This window comes from Trachurus japonicus, chromosome 3 (assembly GCF_045865225.1).
Source record: "Trachurus japonicus isolate A0001 chromosome 3, Traja_1.0".
NCBI classification, from domain to species: domain Eukaryota; kingdom Metazoa; phylum Chordata; class Actinopteri; order Carangiformes; family Carangidae; genus Trachurus; species Trachurus japonicus.
In genome coordinates this window covers 15,508,450-15,530,118 of record NC_140909.1, presented here as the reverse complement: position 1 = coordinate 15,530,118, position 21,669 = coordinate 15,508,450, and the positions used below count along the sequence as shown (strand labels likewise).

General features: G+C 43.8%; 1 protein-coding gene across 3 annotated transcripts; it reads right to left on the bottom strand.

Annotated features, from left to right (window-relative positions):
• Window positions 1-174: 174 nt before the first annotated feature.
• ahctf1 (AT hook containing transcription factor 1) lies at window positions 175-20,232 on the bottom strand. Of its 3 annotated transcripts, none has more exons than XM_085764018.1 (40): window positions 19,992-20,232; window positions 17,283-17,409; window positions 16,718-16,868; window positions 16,498-16,600; window positions 16,205-16,385; window positions 15,813-16,020; window positions 15,606-15,722; window positions 15,425-15,509; window positions 15,138-15,288; window positions 14,713-14,845; window positions 14,400-14,581; window positions 14,112-14,173; window positions 13,718-13,846; window positions 13,477-13,567; window positions 13,240-13,329; window positions 12,728-12,868; window positions 12,479-12,583; window positions 12,121-12,217; window positions 11,731-11,854; window positions 11,545-11,601; window positions 11,208-11,354; window positions 10,775-10,965; window positions 10,470-10,614; window positions 10,243-10,374; window positions 9,951-10,098; window positions 9,702-9,852; window positions 9,504-9,599; window positions 9,135-9,279; window positions 8,758-8,973; window positions 7,864-8,560; window positions 7,538-7,717; window positions 7,177-7,285; window positions 6,951-7,072; window positions 6,525-6,850; window positions 3,452-5,665; window positions 2,971-3,244; window positions 2,692-2,835; window positions 2,519-2,604; window positions 2,113-2,198; window positions 175-1,325 (listed from the first exon to the last, which is right to left on the bottom strand). In XM_085764018.1, the coding sequence occupies exons 2-40, from the start codon at window positions 17,401-17,403 to the stop codon at window positions 1,127-1,129; spliced, it is 8,136 nt and encodes a 2,711-aa protein (XP_085620144.1). In that variant the 5' UTR covers window positions 17,404-17,409; window positions 19,992-20,232; the 3' UTR covers window positions 175-1,126. The 3 variants fall into 3 exon arrangements, with proteins under 3 accessions (XP_085620144.1, XP_085620148.1, XP_085620138.1); XM_085764022.1 differs by having other exon boundaries at window positions 2,971-3,214; XM_085764012.1 differs by having other exon boundaries at window positions 2,692-2,841; window positions 17,283-17,413; window positions 19,997-20,205.
• Between the last annotated feature and the right edge of the window lie 1,437 nt (window positions 20,233-21,669).

Below are 21,669 nucleotides of genomic sequence, written 5' to 3'. Positions count from 1 at the left end.
GGGTTTGATGAACGTCATGTGTCTAAGGCACCGACAAGATGAAGTCTCGGCTCTTTGTGAAGGATAATTTGAGGCTGAGACAGACATTAGGAAGAGGGCTTTGTGAGATTCACTCTGCCCACACACCAAAGAAGCTGAATTGAGACAATCACCCAAACACCAGAGGTGGAGGTATTCAAGCTTTGCCATATTTATCAAAGAGCAGTCATCAAAAATAAGACATTCTACATACATTCATCAGAAAATAGCCTATGTGTTAGATGGTGGTTGCCATAAATTTAATGAAACAAGCCTATTAACATGTCCCAAAACAAGTTTAACAACTTCAAACCGCTGTGCAAGTGTTTTTCCCCCCTCTTTTACAATATTTAACATCCCATGACATACAAAAACAGTCCGTGTCTTTCACAGAAAATCTCCCAAATCAAGCGAAACTATTGAGACTATTGAGACAGGCAATCTGATTAGGTGATCAAATGCATTTGAAACACTCAAAACTTCAAAATGAACATAATTCTTTAGGATTTATTTATTAATTTTATTTGGAACATAGCAAAAGACTATATACAAATTTAGCAGTAGAAATCTTGTGTCTCCACTGGCTTGGTTGCCTTTCTTCTTAAATAGAAAAAACAGCAGGCCTTGAAATCTTAAAAGTAAACAACAACGACAAAAAAACAAACAAACAAAAAAAAAAATTAATAAAATTGAATGTAAATAAAACCTCTTCATCGGAGGCGAGTTCAGTTCAGTCTCTCTGGTTTTAGTATCAAGAGCTTCTAAAAACCCACACTGATTGTTTGCCCTTGTGCCATTCTGTGCCCAGAGAATTAAACCGATTACGAGGAGCGTCACAAAATGGCCACAAATACAATATCAAGAGTAATCAAGTTAGGGTGAGCGGGACATGTAAACTCCAAAAATATAGTCCTCATTGCTTTTATTTTATTATCCTACAGGGAAGTCCATGTACAAAGACAGATGCAGCGCTTTGAGGCATTTGAGGAAACAGATCCGTGGTGAGTTTAGGCATACACCTTTATTTGACAGCTCTTAACTGAGGCGGTTCAAACCCTCGAGGGCGGCTGTCTGAGGTTTTCTGGTCAGAACCAATCACAGACCTCCTTTATAGTTTCTTCCTCCGGGTGACGGGTTTTGTGAAAACTGTGTCCATTATGCGCTTGCGTCTGAGGCTCATGCCCGAGGCCGGGACGTCTCCGTCTTTAGTTCTCTTCTGTGTCCGTGGTTGTGGGTCAGCCGGGCTGGGCAGAGGGGAGATCAGGTCCACCTCTGCTACGGGAGGCGGCTCGGGAACGCCTTTAGATCTGAGGATGGGGAAAGAAGAAAAAAAGGTTTGAAGGAAAAAGATCTTAAACAGCATGAGGGAGCGTAAACTGTGAATGTGAAAAGAAACTAGAAAAAGAAAGCATTTCCTGCAGAAAATGCGTGTGAATGCTGAATGAGCTGAAGAAATTGTTGAATCAATGCTAAATTAGCTGAAGAAACTGCTAAAGCAATGTTGAAAAAGGCTAATGCTAAAGCTGAAACATATAACTTGTAGTCTAAGATGAATGCCTTTTTAAAGGTAAAAAGCAGTAGAAATGCTCAAGGGAGAAGAAAACATTGAAATCCTGCATGTTTAAGTGTGACAGTTGAATAGTTGAAATCTGCAGCTAACCTGACAGGAAGGAAAACTGATGAACCAGCGCTAACATAGCTGAAGCAATGGCTGAGAATAAATTAAAAAGATGTAAGATTTTGTATGAAATGGCTGGAAATTACTTGAATTGTTGAGGAGGATGATGAATAAATGAATGACACGAAAAGTTTGAAAAATTCCTGAATAAAAAAAAAAAGTTAATACCTACTGAAATACATTGTAAACTGACAGCAGAAGAACATTGTTGAAGCATGTAGATTGAGCATTAGGAGTAAAATTAGAACATGTAAACAGCAGGTTTAATGGTGTGAAATGGTTGAGAAGAGCCTCAGTAGTTTAGGATAAGTGTTTTAGAAAACACCGAAACCCAAATTGTGGTTGAGAAAAATTGTGTAATCTCATTTAAAATGTCAAACTAAAATTCTGGGTAGTGCCTTCAGTGTGGGTCTTACTTGGCTGTTCGTTTGCCTGTTTTCTTGGTTTTAGAAACACCTGCTGCTTTCTCCTCCTCCACATGATCATCTGACGCAACATCATCCTGGAAAAAAGGGAAAGGCAAAATCAAAACGTGTAAAGAAGATCTCACAGTTAATATTTCTCCCTCATAACCCCTGTGTTTATTTAAATGAAGCTATAAACCCCAAGGTATGACCTCTGTCAGATCCAGATGCATGAGCAGCTGGAAAACAAGGTCATTTAAAATATGACACTACTTTGCATAGAGTTTAACAGTATTGACACAGAGGTCGTAGTTTCAATATAAATGTTAGAGTAAAAATTTGTTAAACTGAACCTCCAGGATTTATGTTTGAAGAACCAACACACCGACTTCCACAGGTGTTAACCTCCGACACTCACCTGAGGAGCAGCATCTTTGACTCGTTTGCTCCGTGTGACGCGCGTCACAGACTCTTCACTCGGACCAGGAGACTCTCCTCTACGGCCTGAGGACACACAACACCACACGGGGTTAAAGTCATCAAGGACAAAATGGACAGCTGGACAGATGTGCAAGGGGAAACTGTGCTCACCTCTTGTTCTCCTCCTTGCAGGGGAGTAAATGAACGAAAGCTCGCCTGGACTGGACTCGTCCTCTTCGGGTTCAGGGACGTGCTCGCTTGACGACTTCGTACTCCTCTTGCTGGTTCTCACCACTTTCGAGATAACTACTCCTCCTGTAAATTTAACAAAGAGATGACAATGGAGCATATCTACACCAATACTTTCTGAATTCTTTACCACGCATAAGACCTCTTCTACTTTTATTGATTATTATCAAACACATTTCGGTATTCAGGCTTCGTACACACCTTCCTGTTTCTCCTCCTCATCCTTGAGCCTCTTGATGAGGGCGTCAGCGACGGGGGTTTCAGAGTCCACCTCCAACGGAGAGTCCAGTAGGGGGAGATCCTCCTCTGGGTGGTTCCAGAGTTTGCTCCTGGTTGGTCGCCGGGAGTTGGTGTGACTAGTGTTGCTGTTGAGTTCAGACTCCAGAAGATCTTCGCTTTCTTTTATGTTTTCTGCAATCGTCTCTCGTTTTGTCTTTTTTGCACTCTGGGGAAGTGACACAGGAACCAGTTTCACCTAGTGTATCAAATGTTTTCAATGATTAGCGATGGATGGATGACACATGCATGATAATCACTGGTAGAAATTAAAATTGTTTAATGAAGAAAAGCTAAAAGTAAAAATATTTAAAAATATGAAAATGTGGATGAGGCAATTTGCTGAGCTTTAAAATAAACTGTTTTGATATCTACCACATCAATTAATTAAAAAAAAAACCCTTACTTGTGGATAAACATTTAGGGTGATCCGGTTGGACTGTCGGGTCGTCCTGCCAGGGCTGCGATCTACCGCTGGTTTGTCCTCTTCCTCCTCCAGCAGCGTCGACTGCGTCTTCCTAGAGCTGCGTTTGACCGGAGGAGCGGAGACTTCTTCTTCCTGCTCCTTCTCCTCTTCCACGATCTCTAATGTCGTCGTCTCCACCTCGCTGCTGCTCAGTATCCTTCGGCTGGACCTCCTCGGGGTGCTCGCCTGAGGGGTCCTGCGTTTGGCTGGTGTGGAAGTCCTGGAGCTTGCTCGTCGACCAGCTTTTGTATGCGTGACCTCCTCCTCTTCCTCCTGCTCCTCCTCCTCCTGCTCACTGACAGTGCGGGTCCTCCGGCTTGTCCTCGTTGCAGTGGCCTTCTGGGAAGCCCGTCTTCTGGCAGGAGAGGAGGAGGCCTTGGTATCGTTATCTGCAGCCTCCTCCTCCTCCTCCTCTTCGACCTCTTCTTTAGGAGGCTCTAGCGGAGCTTTGCGGGTACTTCTTCGTGGCGTGCTGGCTCTGACGTTGACTTCTTTGTTCTGTTTGCTTTTTCTGGGCGTACGTCTGGACGAGGCAGGGACTTCCAGAGCGCTCGTCTCTGTCTCGTCTACTTGCGCGTCCTGCTCTGGCTCGTCCGTCTCCTCCGGGAGAGGAGAGATGAAAGTAACGGTCCTCCTCGATCTTGTGGTCCTCCGTGTTGGTGTGGAAGGAGCCTTCTTCCTCTGAGAGGTCGGAGTCTCTGGCACGGGCGGTTCCTCTGGTTTGTTATTTGAGCTCACGTCCTGCTGCACAGGTTCCTCTTTAACATCATCCTTTCTCTGTCTTCCTCTAGTCCTCCTTTTAGTTTCCTTCTCTTTTGTAATTTCTTCTGTGATATTATCTTGTTCTGTTTCTGGTAAGACTGTCTGCTCCTGCGGCTCCTCCTCCTCCTCAGCAGGCACCGGCTCCACAGCCTCTGGACTGGGTACCACTTCTAGACTGGGTACAACCTCTGGACTGGGTACCACTTCTAGACTAGGTACAGCATCTGGGTCGGGTACAACCTCTGGACTGGGAGCAGCATCTGTGTCTATATTAACAGGCTGATTCTCTTCGGGCTCTACCTGGTCCTCAGCAGGCGTTGGTTTAGTCTCCTCCTCCCCCGTCTCTTCATCAGCAGCATCGTTCATTGTTACAACATCTTCATCATCCACCGCTGCTGGGAGTTCATCAGCAGCAGCATCTTTCATTGATACATCTTCATCCATAGCTGCTGGAAGTTCGTCATCAGCAGCATCTTTCATCGACACAACATCTTCATCATCCACCACTGCTGGGAGTTCATCAGCAGCATCTTTCGCTGTTACAACATCATCATCCACCGCTGCTGGAAGTTCATCAGCAGCATCTTTCGCTGCTACAACTTCTTCATCATCCACCGCTGCTGGAAGTTCGTCATCAGCAGCATCTTTCTTTGCTATAACATCTTCATCATCCACCGCTGCTGGAAGTTCGTCATCAGCAGCATCTTTCTTTGCTATAACATCTTCATCATCCACGGCTGCTGGGAGTTCTTCCACTGGAGCTGGTGCTGGAGGAGCTTCAGGTTCGTGATCTTCGGGCAGCATTACAAACTCACTTTCCTGGCTTGTCTCAGTGCTTTCAGTGAGTTGGTCGGTTTGGAGTTGGACAGGTTCTGCTTCGGTCAGTCCATCTAGCTCGATACCATCCAAGGTGTCCATGTCTTTCCCCTGGTCGTCTGGTGACACTTCTAACACTTCTCCAGACAGAGGAGCTTCCTGTTCGTCTGTGCCCAACAGAATAACCTCAGGTTTGGCCACAGGCTCCTCACCGGCCTCCTCGACCAGAGACTGGGTGGAGAGACCGGAGGACTGCAGGTCATTCTCCATCGGCAGCGTGTCTGCGTCTTTATCCACGTCCTCGTCCATGTCCAGCATCAGAGAGAAGCTGCTCTGGCTTTCGGTCCTCGGGTCGTCTGGCACGACCATCTGCTGGATGTCGGGAAGACACAGCTGAGCGCTGTCCACCAGGCCGTGTTGCCCCTCCACGAGCTCCAGAGGCACCAGGAGAGTGGTCGAGGGTTTGAGCTCCATGTATGATGATCCTTGATCTTCATTCTCTTCTGCCTCCATCCCTCCTTCATCAGCCCCGAGCCTGACCATCACCACCTCGCCCTCCATGTCCTCCTCCACCATCTATGAGGAAACAAACACGGCAAGGTTATTGTTGATATCCATTTCTCAGATTAACTGAAACTGATTCCAGCACCTTTAAGGAAAGGATTTACAATTCATCAATTAATCAGGCAATATTTGGCTTAATTACTTAAAGGGATAGTTCAACATTTTGGCAAATTGGCCTATTGCCATAATCCCTATAGTCATAGGGGTAGGTTCATTATCTTTAATTGTCGGTGCGTGTTGTTTTGATATCCGCGGGGCAGAGACGTGAGCTGCTTAGCTAATGCAACCAAGGCACACGGTACTTTTGCTTGTCCCTCAAAACTCATCAAATACACAATCCAACAACTGCACAACGCTCTGGTGGACAAGTTGTGACCTGCACATTCACCACGCTATGAAATGATATGTAATGTAACATTACGAGACGGAGTTGTTTTCGAGGCAAATCAATATCTGGAACTACTTTCCAGACATGGTTGCTGGGCGTTAAAAACGCAAGTAGTTCTGAGTATTTACTTCATATGTTATAATGCTGCATAATTATACTTGGTTATTTAATAGCGTGGTGAATGTGCAGGTCACAACTTCTCCATGAGAGTGTTTTGGAGTTGTTGGATTGTGTATTTGATGAGTTTGATGAGGTAAAGGCGAACGTACTGTGTGCCTCTGTTGCGTTAGCTGAGCAGCTCATGTCTCTGCCCTGCCGATCTAACAGCTTGCACTGAAAATTAAAGGTAATGAACCTACTACTATGACTATAGGGATTGTGGCAATAGGCCAATCTACCAAAATGTTGAACTATCCCTTTAAAGATAAGTTATCTTCTGTTGCAGACTCTGTCATCTCATCATCTCGTTCTGTGTCTGTTCACCTTCATTTCAGGCCCCGGTGTGAGCAGAGAGAACGCAGCAGCCTCCTGCTCCGACAGACTCGGCAGGAAATGTGCGTGTCCTTGTTGTACGAAGACGGAGCTGGGCTGGAGGGGTGGCAACCGCCCGTTGCCCTGCACCTCCTCAATGATCTCCACCTCGCTACCAGAGTCCTCCTCCTCTTCCTCCTCGGCTTGATCAGACCCCTCCTCCTCGTCCTCATCCTCCTCCTCGTCCTCGTCCTCCTCATCTTCTTCTTCTTCCTCCTCCTCTTCCTCCTCAGACTCAGCACTAGACAGCTCTTCACTATCGTTTACGCTCACAACAGCTACGGGATTTTAAAAAAAGCAGAAAAGTAGAGGTATGTGAGAAACCACACAGTAACATTAGCAGCATCAGCGTCGTTATGTATGTGTGTACAATCTTACAGTGGGAGTCTGTGCCAGTCGGTTCGGAAGATGTCACAGAGGCGTTCGACTTCTGGCTGGTAAAAGCAGGGGGAGCTTCAGCAGCTGCCGGCTCCTGCTCTTCAACCTCGCCTAGTGATTCACTGAGAGAAAGGTGGGTGATGGCTATTTGTAGCTTCGTATTTCCACAAACAAAACTGCATTTGAAACCAAACCATTGTAGTCACAGAAAAAAAAAAGTACATACCTGTTGTATGACGTCTGTGCCGCCTGTGATGCATTGTGGATTCCTGAGCGGGTGAGCGGAGGAGACAGATCGCCGCCAAACAGATGCCGCTGCACAAACTCTGTCAGATCTGATGGCAAACAGCACAAAAACAAACTACTATCTTTTTTTCACACATAACAGCAACAAAACCACAACTGCTGCTATATAAATGTCAACCAAACCACTAACAGGATGTAAATTCAAATGACAGGACAGGAAACTCTCAGCTTCTTTGTTTTCTTAATCTGTCTGTGTGTGTAGTAACCATCCTGTCTAATAGGAGGTGGGAATATATTAGAACATTTCACACTGTACATGCATCATTTATTGGAAAACGGACCTGTTGACTGTTCCAGCTCGTCCTCGAGTTCGTTTGTGGGTTCAGTGGCTGCAGATGGTTTCAGATGCTCGGTTAACTCTGTGGCCTCCGGCTGGACGTCCTGGTCAGTGGCTTCTGCTGGTTGATCGTCCGATTCGACCTCTGGTCCAAAATCTATGTTCTCAGTTACCTGGTTACAAACTAGTGACATACAAATTATGTCAACAGGTGTTTTGGTGAAGGGGTAGCAAGACATGTGACAATTTCTACAATTTGAAACAAGCTGCCTTACATCGAAAGTAATAGAAAAATAAGTTGGAGCAAATTGTGCAAATGAATTACAGTACCTTGACTGTCGCTTGGTATCTCCTCATGGTCAAGAGTTCCAGCATCTTCTTGTTTGCTACTTGACTCAGCATCCTCATTTTCATCCTCTTTTTCTGACTGGACATCTTCGTCACTTTTAGCCTCATGTTGAAGTGCAATCTCGACCATGTTTTCAATTGCTTCATCTTCCTCCGTCTCCTCTTTTTCCTCCTCTATAATCTCTGTTGTAAGGACTGAGGTTTGCTCAGTGGTTGGGGAGAGCTTTACCTCTGGTTCCTCCGTTTCCACTTGGGGTTTGATGTTCAGTGTCACTACCTCCTCGTCGGTCTCTGTAGCCATGTGCGCCTCTTCTTCTTCTTCATCTTCTTCTGCCAATAGAGGTGCGTCGTAGTACTCCAGGGTGGTGTCGGTTGAGCGGACAGGTGTGTTGTGACTGGTGTCGAAACTCAGGGCGAGTCGTGTTTGCGTTGCGTCCGATGGTCCCGTGTCTGCAGCGACTTCGTGAACGGAGGACGACTCACTTTCGGAGCACCTCAGCTCTGGTGAAGGAATACCTCCCTCGGGGGGCAAGAACTTTACGCGAGGTTGCTCCTGTTCCTCCTGTTCCTCCTCTCCATCCTCTTCCTCCTCAGCAGGCTGTGAGGACCAGGTTTTACCCGTTGCCTTGGACAGCGAGGAGCCTCTGGTCAGCAAGCTGATCTCACTGTCTGCTGCCATCTAGAGAGAAAGACAAGTCCACAAAGGATTGGAAGACATTTTATTATAAAGAGAAAACCCAAACCCACCAGCAAGAAGGACAAAGAGAATGTGAAAAGAAAACATGTGCTAATATAGACCAACATAATAACACCTCAAAAGTGATATAACCTCATTTCTCAACGCACAACAACCAGACAGTAACAGCTTGGTCTTACCCCATTGGTCCATCGGATTCCCTTCTCTGGTTCAGGTGATTCTGTCTCTCCGATGAAGGTGATGCGGCTCTCTTTGCTGCGGAGTGGTGGGGTGATGGAGCGTCCTGGAGATGCAGAAGGCGTGGCGACAGGTGTGGGCCGCAGGCTGCTGCGAAGGATGGACTGGGGCGTGAAGGCTGAGAACACCGGGCCAGAGGCAGCCAAGGCCCGAGCTCGCTGAGAGGACAAAACCCAAAATAATGATCTTTAACTAAACAATTAAGGAAACAAACCAGATACAAACAACATTTATTTATATCAATTATGATTAAATGTTTGTTGCATACAATCTTTTTTGAATACTTGAAAGCAAAAATACAACACAGTGGTCTACACACCTTGACGACCTGTGGGGTCTGCAGCAGGCTGAGTTCAGGGGCTTTGCTGATGCTCTTTGGAGAAACCCAGGAGCTGGGATGTCTGGGGGGGCTGAGAAGAGACTGAGGGCTCTGACAGGAGGGGTGGACCACCAAGTCCATCAGCCTGGGCGACATTAAAGAGGAAGAAATGAACAACAACTACCAAGCTTTCTGTTGTAAAAAAAAATGACCCCTGATTATATGACATCAGAGACTGGTTATAGTAAATCTGTTGATACTTAAACCAGTCATTAAACTGTACTTTACCAAGTTATATAGTTATAAGGTTTATGTTCAAATGAATGTGTATGGTATGTTTCACTTTCACTGCAGCTCTGATGAAAGTACCTTGATTTCCGTTTGGAGGTCATGGTGATGGGAGTTCCCAGAAAGGGATCAGGGTGAATTGAAGAGGAGGGGCTCTGAATTTCAGCTGCCCTGGGACTGGAAGAGACAGGTTTAAAAAGGTTAGAGAACAGTAAACAAAAGCAGAATAATAAAAGAAAGGATAACAGTCAAGGGGTAATTTTGGTTTCTTATGCTCACGTCTTGGCTGGAGAAGATTGTGGCGTTGCTCCTTTGCCTAACCAAACCTCCTCAATCTTGGTCAGGACATTGTTGATGAATCCAGCCCGGGACATCACCTTCTCACTGGCAGAGCGCTTGGTGATGGTCGAGAGTGGCTGTGGCCGAATGACTGCAACAAAGCGGTTTGGGAAGATTCTGTTAACACTTTTCCCACTGTGAAAGTAAATTACACTGAATGGAGTAAACTCAGGTGCAGCTCTTCCCTACCTTCTTTGTGGATGGTGTAGGGGTGTTGGTAGGGCTTTGCTCTCTCCATCGCCAGTTTCCTCTGCACTCTAGGCAGAACCTTGCCATATTGATCCAATATAGAGTTCCTGGTGTTGGACCGTTCTTTGAGCTTTGGGTCCCGCTCGTTCTAGTCACAAAGAATAAATGTGATTACTAGTCTTATGGGATTTCAGCATTTTCTCTCTATATGAATAGATGGTCAGACAGTTCTGAACACCTAAATAGATGCCACAACTATAAAGATAATACTGTATGTGTGTGTCAAACATACCACCAGATGCATTTTGAGACTGTGGTTGAGCTGCAGAGCAGGTATATAGTTGGCCTGCTGAAGGTAATGAACCATCAGTAGTTCTCTGTTCGGGAGGCCTCCTCTGCCCTGGAGGAACTTCTCCAAACATTCCTGAAACACAAACGCAAGATCCATTTAAGAACTGATTTTATAACCCAAAGACACAAAGAGAGATAAATGACGACTTTAAATCATCTCTTTCCAACCTGTTCAGCTAGACCGAGGGGCAGTTTGAGCAGCTCCTTGATCAGGCCCAGCTCCTGGCAGCTCTCGTACAAGAAGCCCATCAGCTCACTCATATTGAGGCGATTAGAGTGCTGCCGCAGTAAGGACCACGCATCTATGAGACACCTGGAAAAGTGGCAAACTGGCTGGTTAATAAAAGGTTAAGTTAAAACATGTGAAAGACTGGAACTGCACATCATGTTTCCTGGAATAAAAGGTTTTACGGTTTCAAAACTGTTTAAAGTTTTACTGAGCATCTGTCAAGATCCTTGCCCTTTGCTTTTACCTGTTCTGCAGCAGCACAGACAGGCAGAGCTTCGCCTGGGAGGTGGAGGAAATTAGGGGCTTCGCGATGTGAAAATATCGCAGAGCCACCGAGTGCTGGTCCTGGCACATGAGAGCTTGGAGGACGCGCTCGTGCTGCCACTCAAACTGACACTGAGAGGCGGCTGGATGCAGCAGCAGCTCAAATGCACGCTGATGAAGACAAAGAAGAAATGTCATTTAATAAGAGCTCAAATATTAGTGAAGGATCTTGTCATAAACACCACAACTACAATAGTTTAGAACGATCAATAATATTTTCACTGTAAATGTTGACAATAACATGAGCATACTGGTGTTCTTTTAATCAGAACAAAGCTCTTTTGTCTTGCACAAGCCCAAAATGACACCTCGGGAAAATAAACTGTCATTCAAATGGGTAAATCAGTACGAACCTGATGGTCATGATGGTCCAGCAGCCAGAGACCTTGTACTAGTTTCACCAGTCCAACAGGAATGGCGAAAGCTGGGGGGAAAGACTCCACTGATGCTCCATCCTTGTTGGGGAAGGAGTACATGACATCCAGCAACAGGTAAATCACCTGAGACAACAGGTCAAGGCTTATACAAACAGAAGGCTGACCGTTTCAAACTTTATATCACAAGATAAATCACATTCAATCTTGACTGTGGAGCAACACGATGCAAAACACAATGTGGTGTAGAATATTGTAAACGGCAAAGGCTGACATTGCTATAAGTTTGGGAGTGTTACTACATCATGAAGGATACAATTGCATGTTTGGCAGCTTCGTCAATACTGTCCAGTAGGTAAATGTCCAACAAGGCCTGTGGATCAAAGACACAAACACACGGCTCTTTATGACATGACAGATATAGTCTGAATAGAGCATTAACTGGATCATTCAAATCAGTAAAATTTTATTTATATTATGTATATATATTTCAAATTCTTACATGCAATGTTGGTGGTGGATACTGCCCCGTTCCACCCTCGTCCCTTTTCCATAGGTTGGTCAAGCGTTCGCCACACTGGCCAACCAAACCGTCGATCATCAGGCAGTCTGCACACCACTTGCCCCTGAGAAGATGACAGGAGAGTGTCAGCATTATATCACAGAAACCCCAAACTGCAATTCAAGAACCCTCAGTAGATTATGAGCACATTAAAATTGCTTCATTGTAACTAATTTTTAGGGAAAACTGAGTCAACTGAGATGGGCATTTGTCACTGAATCATTTTACAGACTCCTCCACCGATTAAACAGTAATTAAGTCAATATGAAAGGCTTGGATAGCTGCAACCCTAGACTTGGGACAGATGTCAGTTTAGCAAAGACTACTCACTTTGCTAGCCTGGTGAGGTCCTCTCTGCGCATAGTGTAGTAGTTGCTGATGACTGAGTGGGTGTAGACAGGCCTGGAGATCTGGAGAGCATCGTCATCTGGTGAGCACAAGAAGAAAAACTACAACTCAATACAGAGATAGCCACAAGTTTTGCCCACACCTTGATTTAGAAACATTCCTCCCTTCTGCAGTGCATTATCTTTCCAGTTTCATAATATGTAATGTTATCTGATATGTGTTACTGTAATATTAAACCTGCTGTGAGCTTGTTTTTTGTCTCACAGAGAATGATTTCTGCTGCTACGGTTCCTACTGAAAGATTTCCATGACAATTTTGTTTGTGCAAGCACGACTTTACCTGAGCCCTCAGGCAGTAAGCCGGTACGACAGAACCAGAGGACCACCTGAGCATACTTGGAGATCAGACTGGAAACCAAGTTCTTGTTTATCAGTCCCACCAGACCTGCACAACAGAGCATGAGCATAACTTTTCAGAAAGAAAAAAATGGTTCAAACAACATAGGGTAACTGTGCTGGCTGATCTTGTTTGCCAGTATCACAGGAAGATGTAACACTTGCGATGTGAATGTATCTGTGGACACAGCACCTTTTTGTGTGAGCTCCTGAGCTTCACTGAGGAGACAGTGGAAGATGGTACTGAGGTTACCCAGCAGCCGCTGGCTGTGCTGCAAGAGCTGCAAGGTCTGAGGGTCTGTGAAGTTTGATGAGCTGTCAAACAGCGGCGCACCTACAAGACAAATACACACAAAACAGATCCACATTGAAAAAAAGCTTCCAAACAGCATAGAAACTGTGTGCTCCCTAACAATAATCCAAATCTTGAATAATTTACATAATCAAAAAAGCAGAAAAGCAAACAAGGATAAATAAAACATAGTCTGAACAGTAAATTTACCTTACAAACATATTGTACAAACCTCTGATTTAATCAATTCAAACTTATTTGGAGTGGTCAATATTAAGTACCATTTTTAACTCATAAAATTCATATTACTTTACTATAAACAAATGAATTTGACCAAAATCAAGAAACAAAAAACTCTCCTGCCTAACCAATATTCTATTATACTTCATAGTTAAGAAAAAGATTAAACATACAGATGCCATCAAGTTCATCCTTCGTCTGGATTACTTTGTTCCAGGCCCAGTCCAGGATGTAGCGCAGGTTCAGTGCAGAGCCTGGTTGTTCTGTGGGAGAGTAACAGAATTTGAACAGAACTAAAGGTGACTGCAGGTTTGGTGATAAAGATAAATGTAGCGCTATTAATAAATCACTTTATATAATCACAGTTTTCATATTTTTTCATGTGAGAAAGTAACTTCTAGACTTCTCACCCTCTGCAGTCCACTGCTTGATACAGCCAGTGATCAGTCCTAATGAGCTGGTCTCCACTGCTGTGGACAAGATGGCATCCAGCTGTTCCTCCTGATGGGGAAAAGCAATATGTCCAAAAAAAAATTAAAAATCTTATTTAATTGTGTTTATTATATTGTATAATGTATAAATCTGGACAAAAGGAGGGAATAAAAAAGCATCAAGAAGAGGTTTGAACAGGTGTCAGTCAGGGGTGTATACCTGAGAGAGGCTGGAGGCCTGGGTGTCAGCCAGGCGAGATGAGAGTAGGCCAGACATGAGGCAGCGAGAGTAGCTAGCGGAGATGATGTCACTGGAACAAGGAGCAGCTTTCTTCAAAAAGCTCAGGGTCTGGATTTAATGACAGTGGTGGGGTGTAAAAGAAAAATCAAATCAACCGTACAGAATTCAACGTGAGACTAAATGATAAATATAGTGCTGCCATACTGATAAACATCATATCACAGACACACAAGTAAAAGACCAGATCCAGATACAGTAATACTTTAAAATGTGTACACAGTCACATGTCCACTTCTTACACCCAACTTTTGGATTAAATGCCCCCAAAAAAGTTAATGTTGCCATCACAGGAAAATAAACACATGAAACTTGCCTCTTTCTGATACCCAGAGCAGGTTAAGTGCACAATTCCAGAGTTGAGCAAGCAGGTAGCATCTGTAACATAAAAGGGTCCATCAACCTTTTGCAATAATTCATACTTGAACTAGAAGTCCAGGCAGGTCTGTGCAAGCACATGTTTGAGTAATACAATGAAGGAACAGAACGGCACAAAGCCTGGAAAGAAAAGACCAGGAAGATAATTCTACATCTTAATATGCATCAATCATCTCTCAACAGAAACTTAAATCAGCATGAGGGCACATAGTATCTCCACACTTACCAAAGTTGTATGTGGTGGGGTTAAAGTATTGTTCTGGTGGGGGGCAGGTGAAGGGCAGACCCCTGCTCAGGCTGCGGTCGTGAACCACCACGTCCAGTAGAGGATGTGGAGACACCATCTGCACCACTGGGTCCAGAGACCAAACTGCCAGGTACGGACAGTTTTGCAGGGACTCCCCCATTCTGAAAACAACACACAAGTAAACTTAGAAACCACTGAAACCAAACGGATGGACAACATAGATACTTTTCATTATAGATTCAATTATTATACATATATTTTTTAATGTGTGAACAATAATATTCTTGTGTACCTTAAAGAATCTGGCATTTGTGCATGGTACCAACGGTTGATGTCAAACACCCCGATGTAGGTCGATGGGTTTCCCTGTCCATAAGCTTTGACCTGCCAGCTGAAGATTGAAACACTGGTATCTGGAGATGCCACTGAAAATGTGAAGAGGAGTGGATGATGTGATTAAGAAAATAAAAGCCATGTAAGAAAAAAAAAAAAGAGTGCAAGCAGACGCAGTATAGAAAAAGGCAAAACGTGACTGTTCACTATTATTCAATAGCTCTAACCAGCACAGACAATGGTAAAGTAGCTCTAAGGGGCCTTTTCAGCACAATGACGACAATAAAAATGTTAAAGCACAAAGAATTCACATTTGAATAAAGGCTGGGAACCTGCACTGACTACTCCTATTATCTCCACAGGTAGTCTCAGGAGGAGGCTAACCTTCGTTCATGCTGTCGTCCCTATCAGGATGGGGTCTGAACTTCTCGATGGTCTGGCAACCGAGCAGGCGGGTGTTGGTGGTCTGAGCCCTGAACGAGAAAGCTGTGCCACTCAGCTCCTGGCTGTAACGTTCCTCACAGTACTCCAGACCCTAAGAGACCGAAAAGAAAACAGGGATGAGAATAAATCAAGGTACCGTTTATTTGCAGGGGCTGAAAGGGGACCATCATTGTAAAGGATTTCTTCATCCAAGAAAACTTTGCTCTAACATTTTACACACTAAATACCTCATAGAGGATCTTCCCAGAAGACAAACATTTTCTTTCACTGAAGGCCATCTGAAGCAGACGGAGGCTGACGGTATCTCCCTCGCTGCATGAGAGTGAGAGGAAAAATAAGACCTTGGGATTCCAAGAGGAAAAAACAAAAACAATTGACTTGACAGTACTTGTTATATGTAACACTTACAGGTCCTGAGAAGACTGGACAGCCCAGAGGTAGCAGCAGTTCCTGGGGTCATTCTCTGGTTCCTGGAAGGTGAAGGCATATACAGCTACCCCGCCACCCTCTAACTGGGAATGGTATCTATGGACAGACATTCACAGTGATATGAAACACAAGAACAATCACTTTTGCAACACAAAGCACGGAGTAGGAGTTAAAACAAAGACTCACTCTTTCTTAAGAGTCTTCATGTTCCACAGCTGTAAGTATCCATCTGAAAATCCCACCGCCAGCTGGTTAGTCCTGGAGATGTACTGCAGAGCCGTCGCTCCAACTCCACTCGGCCCATTCAGTTGGAGACAGAGGTGTCTGCCCTCTCGGCTGCTGACTTCTCTGAGCCGGGGGATCTCTGCAGGAGATTTGGTCACTACCTGCAGATCTGGGGGCAGAAAGTAAATTAAAGAAGGAAAACAATTACTAAAGGGGTGGGCTTGTGTTTTACTGTTTTTCCTCAAACCTTGTTTCCAAAACAAAGAGAAGAAGGATATCCGGGACGGAAGAAAAACACATAGACAAGGTACAAACACCAATCTACCCAACCCATCTTGAAATATTATCCTCACCTGAAGCCTCCAGTTCAGTCTGGCTGCAGGACAGGTCATCGAGACAGAGGTCCACCAGAAGAACGTGACCGAGATCCGTGACCACAGCAGCAATACCGAAGAACCAGCGCAAACTCTGGTGGAGGTGCTGTGTCAAAGTGCTTGCTCCGCCATAACTCACTAACGGCTCAACAGCTGTAATCTGGAGGAAGACAGATAGTGTCAACGTTTTGGTACCTTTGGTCAGATATATTTTTGAACACTTATCTTGGTATACTGTGATAGACGTAAGAAGATCTTAGTGCACAACTCACCCTGCCTGGTATCACCACAGCTTTGACCACCCTTGACAGTCCCAAGTCATAGAGACACAGCACACTGCCCTCCGTTTCCTCCAAGCCAACCAACAGGCCCGACCTAGTAATATTGAACAGTAAAGAAGTTAACTTTTGACATTTCCCCAGCACAGTCGTTAACTTATGATAATGTGATAAACAAGTGAAGATAAAGAGATAGATAGGGAAACAAACTGACCGCTTGAGCCAGCCAAAGTCCCTGGCAGCAAGAACGCTGGGCGGATGCTCCCCTCCACCACTGAAGCAGTATGCCGACAGTCGCTCTCCTGTCACAGCGTGAACAACCTCCAGATGGGGGCCACAGGCCAGCCAGGCCAGGCCGGTGCGGCCTTCACACACAGAAAAGAAAATGAAAGGTTAAGAAAGGCTGTGATCTGGAGTGAAGGTCATCGCTAATTTGGATTCAGTTTTTTCCCCCCAATCCCACTGTTCATGAGTCAACAAAACTGAAAAATGAACTGTTAATTTAGCAATAAATGAATCCAGAACATAAAAAGATAAAAAACTAACCTAACACTTTTAAGGCCAAATTTAAATAAAATGTGTTATACCAACGTCTCTGGTTATACTCTCTACCTGTGGGTTAGGAATAGCTTAGTGTTTATTAATTGTTCTTTATTTTGTTTATAGTATATATATAAAAAGTGGTTGGGGTATGTTGTAATCTTTCAAAAAATCAACCATGGATGGAGGAAAGAAAATATGCATTTGTGGAGATCATTGATCTGTAAAAATAAGCTTACCGACTGTGAACCTCCCATGAAGAACAGAGTCTAGCGTGATCTCATCCTCCCCCAGAGCGTCTACAGTCACTCCTGGGAAAGGCAGCAGGCTGCTGGTCACTTGGGCCGTCAGGTCATGCATTGTTCACTGTATAGACAACAACACATGACATACAAGTGCATTAGTAACAGCAGACGGTCAATTTATCCTGCACTTAAGTTCTCCAAAACTCTGTGATGTTATAGCAAAAACAGTCGAAATGTAATCTTCCTTTATAAATATTAACCCAAAACAGATACTCCCCCATTCATATAAACACCACCAGTCAATAAAATCCCAACCTGTGCAGGACACCCTTCCTGAACCCTTCCGACTCCATAAATCCTCTTCAGGCTTTATCTGCTCAACTGGGTTTTACAACACAAAAGGGGTCTTTCTCTCAAACCACAGTTGCACCCCCAGTTGTTGGGAAATGTGCCGTCAGCAGTCTTGCTGACAGCTGGGACTACAACCGGGTCTCTGCTTTCTAATCTACAGTCAATCTACACTAACCTACTGCTTACACATCTGTCACCAGATGTTGACTGACAGTAGGCTATGGTAAACTGCTCAAACAAAGCATAGCCATCTGTAATAGATAATAGATAATTCAATTAATATTTAGACACATATGGTAGGATCTTTATTACCGTTATATCATTATAAAGTTAAAATCTAAGGTAATTGATCAATTGGTTGAGACACTGAATATTCAGTTTGAACAATGTTATGAATGGTTTACTTTCCATATATTTTCAAACGGACACACACATGCTGCACGTATACTTTAACGCCATTTACTAGTTCAAACTCAGAGGCATCTGACATTTTGTAATGAAATATTTGCTTATCTGCCATATCTCTAACACGGTTATCAGTATTTGTATATAGAAAAGGCGCTTTCTAGGCCAACTCGACCTAAAACGGAATATCAGTCTGAGAAACTAGACACAACACTGCCACCTGTGACCACGGTGCAAAACAACCAGGATTCAAGTGAACTCCCGCGCAACGAGCCTGTCACTGCGCTGCCTGCTGCCACATGCCAGGGCATCGGGTGGAGAGACATGGAGAGATACTGTGACTATTACACAAGAAACAACCTCGATGTTTGCACATTTAAGTATCCCAACACTACAACAATCATAAAGGCAGAGGCAAAACGTTTTTACAAAAGCAAAAACAGATCAATAAAATAGCAGGAGTTACGTTACGTTAGCTTCTTCACCAAATACAAAATCTAGCGCTCACGTTGCGTATATTCAGAGTTTAGCTGTGACAACCAGTAACTCTCACGGCAAAAAAAACAACCCGATCAACTCGCAAAGGTAATCGTCACACATACATAAAACCAAATGTCTTAGTTTTATAAATATTTAGGCGTCGATTTAACTGGACAACTGTAGCTCGCTCGTTTACGTTAGCATCTACAGTGCAAAGATTAGCTTCCCCACCTCCACTTGTTAGCGCTGAGCTAGCGTGACGGGATGTAAACAAACAAATGATCACTGTATATCTCTACGAAGTGTAACGCACCGGGCCTCACATTTAAAATATGTTAATGTTATTCAAAGCGTGAATAAAGGCCGGTGGACGTTTTACCCGCTCCCATCATCACCACCATCATCAGTTACGTTACATTATTAGCGGGCTAACCGGTTAGCTCGCAAGGTCACACGGGATTACAGTTGATCACCGTTAAAAGTTAAAATATATCTAACCTAGATTAAGACGTACGTATATGTTTTTGTGGGGGCGGAAAAAAGTTAATCTGTGTTAGATCTGTTGTTAAATTATGGGGTTGATTTGTGGCACCCTAAATGAATAACGACGCTGGTTAACATTTAACGATACAGCTGTTTAATCATCATCATCATCATCGATTAAAATCACTTTTTAACTATGACCTGGCACTTTAATACTTTTTAATAATAATACAGAAGTTGGTTATGCCTCTCTCGTGCTGTCCTTTCGTTTATTAATTTATGTATAAGTTAACCTTATTAGCTAACTTAATAACCTTTCTTTAACCAATTATCTTTCCTTTCTTTTCTTTTTTTTAAATGATTGTTTCTGCCTCTCATTTTTTAAAAATATTGCAGTTTCAGACAGCTGAATCTCCCTGCGGGGATAAGATAAAGGTTTCAATCAATCACTCAATGAATCATCAGGAGAACTAGTTAAGAGCAAACCCAGAGCGGCTGACCGGACTAGCCCGATGCACGTTGCTACGTCCGCTAACTTACGTCGGCTGTTGGCGTTCATGTGAATTTAGATCGGCTAAAGAGGCTAATAATTTAGCTGAGCAAATTTAACTTTAATGCTGACACCCAGAAGTGACATTACACCCGTGAGTGTGAACATCTCACTTACGTGCTTCTTGTCGGTAGCGGCGACGAGCCCCCCCTGGCTTTGACACGAGTCTGTGAGCTTAGCTAGGTGAAGGTAGTTTGGTGGCTGTAGCCTTTTTAGCTACATACAACAAGCTGCAAACGTAACTGTCCGTAGCCTGAGAATACCGTCTTGTAGCTACTGGCAACATCACCGTGCACTCGTTCTTAGGTCAAGTCAAGTTGTTACTGTGAGTCTGTTGTGTCATTTTAGGCAGCACATGGAAGTTTACAGAGCTGGAAAACGTGATGCGACGTACTGCTAGCTGCTGCTGCCGCCGCCGTGAACGACACACTTACCTGTTTCAAGGATGTTGACGGCTGGATCAGAGTCCCAAATGGTTTGTTTTCCTGGATGATTCTCCCGATTCCTTCCTTCATGTGTCATAATCCGCTCCCGTTCAATGTACAACTCATGCGTAAAGTCCTCTGTTACACTTCAGGGGACTGGTGGCTAGCATGAAACGCTGCTGAGTCCAGGCGTCTTCAGCGGATAGCGCCACTTCCACTGTCGGAAAGTGGCTCCGCTCGCCCCTTCTTCGCTGCTCCTGGTCCCGACCATAGAGCACAGACAGTAAACACGCACTGTTGCCCTCTACTGGTGGGAGGGAGGAAGTCCTGGCTCAAACACTACTAACTCACAAACTTTATGCTAAGGACAGGTATTTTGTGACATTATACAGCTCTGGAAAAAATTAAGAGACCAATTCAATGTGGTGTTTGAGTAAAATGAACACTTTTGTTTCATTCTATAACCTACTGACAAAATTTCTCCCAAACTGGAAATAAAAATATTGTCATTAGAGCATTAATTTGCAGAAAATGGCAACAGGTCAAAATAACAAAGAAATTCTGGTGTTTTCAGACCTTGTATAATGCAAAGAAAACAAGTTCACAACACTACTTTTTAAACTTAGGAAGAGTTTAGAAATCAACATTGGTGGAATAATCCCAATTTTTAATTGCAGCAGTGTTTTATTTATTTATTTATTTTTATATTTATTTATAATCTTTCTTCCTCATTGAATATGATTTGGTTCAGGTGATCAGCTTGTGCTTGTGTTGGAGTAGACACTGAAATCGATGGCTGCCATACATGTAGAGAAGCTGATTTATTAAGAACATTTTGGAGTGGTCTCTTATTTTTTTCCAGAGCTGTATACACATTTTTGGTATAACCTTGAATTGAAAGGATAGTTAAAGTTGGGGTAGGCAGGATTTGTTTTATATTTATATTAACTTTTTTTTAAGACAATTGTTTTCCCATTCAGCTATCAGTAAGGAAAGGTCTGTGTGTTTCTATGGCCCAGTTCCAATCCTCCCTCTAAAGACAGTCTATGTGCTGAAGACTCAAGCCCAACCCTCACTGAGTGTGAGAGTCTGTGAGGGTCCAGATGCTATAAACATAAACAGGAATGAAACAGCACTTCTCCCCTTTTCACGTTACATGGACAACAAAATGTTATTAACTCTGTCCGGTCTGGGACTGATAATTTACTGTTCACTTTCAGCAGCACAAGGTGTATGAGGGACAGACTCACAACTGTTCTTGGATCAGATCTAACCAAATCATCATACAATTTAATCACAAACTACACACAGTTGTGACGAGCAACGTTAATACTTACAGTAAACTTCTTCTCTTTTTTTTGCTCTGTCCATTAACAATAAAGAAACCTGGGAGCTTGTTTACTGTATTTTCTTTTAAACCCTCCTGTCCGATGGCATCCCCTGTATTTGACTTCACAAGGCTATGAACTGTGGGTAATTTCCTTACGCTAAGTCAGCATCAATGCTGACTTGGCATGAGGAAAGTACAATAAGGGGGCATAAAGGGTTCACTCACTGACTCACTGACTTGATGATCTGAAATTGGAAAAGCCCTCACACACTCACGGACTTACCATGAACGCACCTCTAAGTCAGTGAGTCCGTGAGGGGACGGATTGGAACTGGGTGTAAGTCTTTGTATGCAGCA

Bases quoted from the DNA above. Each gene is read 5' to 3' on its own strand.
- ahctf1 (XM_085764012.1), bottom strand. From the start codon at position 17,403: ATGCATGACCTGACGGCCCAAGTGACCAGCAGCCTGCTGCCTTTCCCA. The intron at 16,021-16,204 runs GTGAGGATAATA...TTCTGCCCCCAG, and splicing joins GACTGAACTGGAGGCTTCAG to ATCTGCAGGTAGTGACCAAA. The intron at 5,666-6,524 runs GTGAACAGACAC...GTTTCCTCATAG, and splicing joins CACCGGGGCCTGAAATGAAG to ATGGTGGAGGAGGACATGGA.